Genomic DNA, 4083 nt, shown 5'->3' on the forward strand with positions numbered 1-4083 from the left:
AGAGGGCAGACGGGGGTGGGGGGTCACCACGCTGCCTCCCCGCCGTCGGGCTCCTGCCCGGGTGGCGGTGGGTCGAGCAGCTGCAGCACAGCGCACTGGGTGCCGCACAGGGGCAGCGGCAGCTCGCCGGCCTCGCTCCAGCTGTCGGTGCGGGTGTCGTAGAGCACCGCGTCGGGGGCGGCCACCTCCCGGGAGCCGTGCCACCTCTTGCCGCCCACCAGGTAGACGCGGGCGCCCAGCACCGCCAGGCCGTAGCAGGAGCGGTCGAAGCCGAGCAGGGGCCGCAGGCGGCGCCACTGGCGGAGCCGGGGCTCGTAGCACTCGATGTCGCAGAAGGGCTCGTAGGTGCCGACGAAGGAGTAGAGGCGCTGGCCGACCGCCGCCATCTGATGGCCGAAGCGGGCGATGCTCATGGGCGGGCAGCGGGCCCACTCCCCCCCGGTGGCGGTCCCCCCATCCTCCTCCTCCTCCTCCTCCCGGTAGGCGAACATGTCCGGGCTGCTCTCCGCCTGGCCCCCGTGCCGCCCTCCGGACACGTACACGGTGCGGGCCTCCAGGTAAACCGCACACGCGTGTCCGTGCAGCGCCACCGGCAGCGGGGGGGCGGCCTGCCAGGAGCCGCTGCTCGGGTCGTACAGCTCGGCGGTGGGCAGCGAGGGGTCGGCCTGGGGCGGGGAGCGGGAGCTCCCCCCGCGGCCGCCCAGCGCCAGGATGCGGCCCCCGAGCACGCAGCAAGCGAACTGGGCCCGGGGGCTGGCCATGGCGCTGAGCGGGCTCCAGCGGCCGAAGCGCGGGTCGTAGCGCCGGACCCGGCCGGTCACCGAGGCGCCGTCCCCGAGCTCCTCGCCGCCCAGCACGAACAGGAAGCCGGCCAGCACGCACACGCAGTGGTGCTGCAGCCTGGGGCAGCGGCCCAGCGGCCTCCACTCGCCGGTGCTGGCGGTGAGCGCCCACAGGCGGTCCACGGCTCCGGCTCGGTCCCCGGGGCCCGCCGGCGGCGGCGGCGGCAGCAGGAGCCCGCCCACCGCCAGCAGCTGCCGCCGGCGGCCCCTCAGCGTGCTCTGGCGGCTCTGGCGGGCCGGCTGCGCCGCCTCGTCCCGGTGGTAGTCCAGGGCGGCGGAGACCAGCCGCCGGGCGGCGGGATCCAGGCGGGGCTCGGCCCGCAGGCGCCCCAGCTCGGCCGGGGCCAGCAGGCAGTAGCGGAGGGCGGGCAGCAGGCGCCGGGCGTGCGCCTCCCAGCGCCGCTCGTCCCGGCCGAGCCAGGCCAGCAGCAGCCGCAGCAGCTCGCCCTCCGGCACGCCGTCCAGCTCGGCGTCGCACTCGAGCACCGCCCGCAGCGAGTCTCCGTTGAGCTCCAGCAGCCCGCTGGCCTCGGCGCCCTCCTCCCGCAGCAGCCGCCGCAGCCGCGCCGCGATGTAGCGCTCGGCCTGGCGCTGAGCGTCGGGCAGCGCGAAGCGGGCCGCCACGTTGGCCGCCCGGCAGCAGCCGCCGGGGCTCAGGCTGCTCACCAGGTAGCGGGAGCAGAGCTGCACCGCCCCGGGCACCTGCAGGTACCGCGCCGTCTCCAGGGTCTGCGGCAGGCTGTCGGGCGACAGCGGCAGGCACGCGTTGTAGATGAAGTCGAGCACCCGGCGCAGTCCGCCCGCCGACACCGCGGGCAGGTGCACCACGCCGGCCTTGGACTCGCGGGTGTGCTCCCGGAACATGCCCCTGAAGTAGTCGCTGGCGCAGGCCAGCAGCGAGCGGTGCGCCGCGAACTCGCTGCCCTCGGCCACCAGCACGACGTCGCACAGCAGCCGCTCCTGCCGCAGGCTCTGGTACCGCGACAGCACCGACTCGCCGTGCGTGGGCGACAGCGCCAGGAAGTAGCTCGCCGCCTGCTCCCCGCTCGACATCCAACTTCCCCCCCTGCTGCTGCCTCCGCCGCCGGTCACTCCGCTTCCCCACCCCCTCCCTCCGGGGGGTGCACTGGCTTCCAGCCAAGCTCCGGCCACACTAATGGGAAGGTCACGGTCAGAGGGAGACGCCTCACCCCGAGAGCTGATGTCCCTGCACCGCCGCTGCTGAGCTTTCTCCCATGATGTGCAAGTAAACCTGTTGGACTATAACCTGGTGTTGAGTGATTTTAAACTTTGTTCACCACAGTACCAACACCGGCACCTCCAAATCGACCGACCAACTTCTGCCGCCAATTCAAGGTGCAACCTCTCTCCTCCACGCTTTTTGTTTTGTACGTACTATGTATAAAAGGTATCAAATCCACACGAAGCCATTCCCGCCCATCATCACCATTCGCCTCTCATAGACCATCCTGCACAAGTTGGCCTGGTCCACGCGTTAAAAGCAAAACAGCTCTCGGTCCCAGCTCGCAGTCTTGTCAATGCATGATCAATCCCCGTCAGTGCGTTTTGATCGTGAGTCCGGAGGGGTTTTTTTTCTGTGCAATATCGCCGCCCCTTTGCCTTTTCACTGGGCTCCCCGACGGGAAAACTTTCTGGCACCGGAGTCCGTTTACGGTTGCCTCTTAAAAACCTTCTCGCGGTGTTGTTGCGGACCGGAATAGAAACAACAATGAAAAGAAGTCGGGGGTCCGGTTTGTTGAAGGTCCGCCGCACTTTGGAGGTGATTTTCGCCGAGCGTTCCCTCTGTAGTACTCGCTGCTTGAGGCTGTTGTTAGCGGACACCGAGGAGAAGTTGTTGACGGGCTAAAATGAAGGAGTGTGCAGCATAAAGCCCATCAATGACCTGTGGGACTGAATGGCCTGACTCCATGCTGTTGACTCTGTGAAATGCGCACGGGGATGTTGGCATAAATCCTGACACAATGAGGGCGCTAATGTGTACCATCCTCACACTGGAACTGTATCTCATCTCACTGGGAAGGTTATAAATAATCCCCCTCAATCAGGAATCATAATGCCCTTGAGTAATCCAAGTTATTTCTGTGCGGAAGATTTGTTTGTTTTCTGAAAGGTTCTGTATCTAACGGCCTTCAGTCGGCGAAAAGTTTGAGTTTCACGCTGTACAACGAGGGAGGGCTGGTTTAGAATTTCGCTGCATTTAATTCACAGGAAAATCTCCCGCGCTGCAGAGAACGAGGCTGTTCAGCACATCCTGTGTGTGTCGATGCTGTACTCTGTAGAACAATCCAGTCAGTCCCGTTTCTCTCCACACTTTAGTGCGAAGATCTCTCACTGGAGCTATCAGTATATAGATCTTCAACATTAACATGAGTGTGTATGTTGTAATACTTGATACAATGATTTCTGCGCTTCTCTTTGGATGGGAATAACATTTTAGAATTGGAAGACATTTTAGAAACATTTTTAAGGAAACACTCGTCTCCCGTAGTTAAACATTGTTCATTTTAGAATCAAATTAACAACGTGTCTTGCTTTAAATTTATTTTTACTGTTTAATAATGTGTTTGGCTTCTACGATTGGAGACTTGGGGGGAAGTCCTAAAATGGCAAGTGTGAACATCAGCATTATCAATATTCGGTATGTTTTCTTTTCCCAAGTAAAGATTCGGCAGTTAACTGTTGATGAGAGCTACATAAAAATAACTTGCTGGCAATTGTCCATCACTCAAGTTTACTTTCCAGTTTTGGGCTGGATTCCCTGTGGTGTAACATTCCCTTGTGGAAATTGGACATTATTTTGCCAGTGAAGAGGGTATTCTGCCTTTTTTGCCTGTTGGTTTTATTGGAGGCACGTGGAGAATTCGTGACAGTATAGTCTTTGGCCTGAAAGACAAGTCGAAAGTAGGTATCAGACCAAATAAAAATGCAGCGTGAAAAAGGCATTGGTGCTGCAATCGGTTAGAACAAGAATGTCTTTTGTAATTCATGTTTTCCAGGTAAGATGATGCAAAATGTTCAAGGCCCTAAATAAATGGCAGTAGTTAACCAGGGAGGACAGACGTGAAGACATGTGCTTAACCCCACCGACAGAGGGCTGTATCTATATCGCTGAACAGGTTGGTTAGGAAAATATAAGTTAGATAAAGAAATGAATGACAATCAATGGCTTCCTATGTGTCTGCTTTGGAGACTGGGTGTCTGGAAAATACCCCCGGTCTTC

The 4083-nt window shown here is 60.2% G+C and overlaps 1 protein-coding gene across 1 annotated transcript; it reads right to left on the bottom strand.

Annotated features, from left to right (window-relative positions):
- Window positions 1-6: 6 nt before the first annotated feature.
- Window positions 7-1988, bottom strand: LOC122555491 (kelch-like protein 34). The gene has a single exon (XM_043701516.1). It carries the CDS (start codon window positions 1893-1895, stop codon window positions 24-26), a length of 1872 nt encoding a protein of 623 aa, XP_043557451.1. The 5' UTR covers window positions 1896-1988; the 3' UTR covers window positions 7-23.
- Between the last annotated feature and the right edge of the window lie 2095 nt (window positions 1989-4083).

This window comes from Chiloscyllium plagiosum, chromosome 12 (genome assembly GCF_004010195.1).
Source record: "Chiloscyllium plagiosum isolate BGI_BamShark_2017 chromosome 12, ASM401019v2, whole genome shotgun sequence".
Lineage (NCBI taxonomy): Eukaryota > Metazoa > Chordata > Chondrichthyes > Orectolobiformes > Hemiscylliidae > Chiloscyllium > Chiloscyllium plagiosum.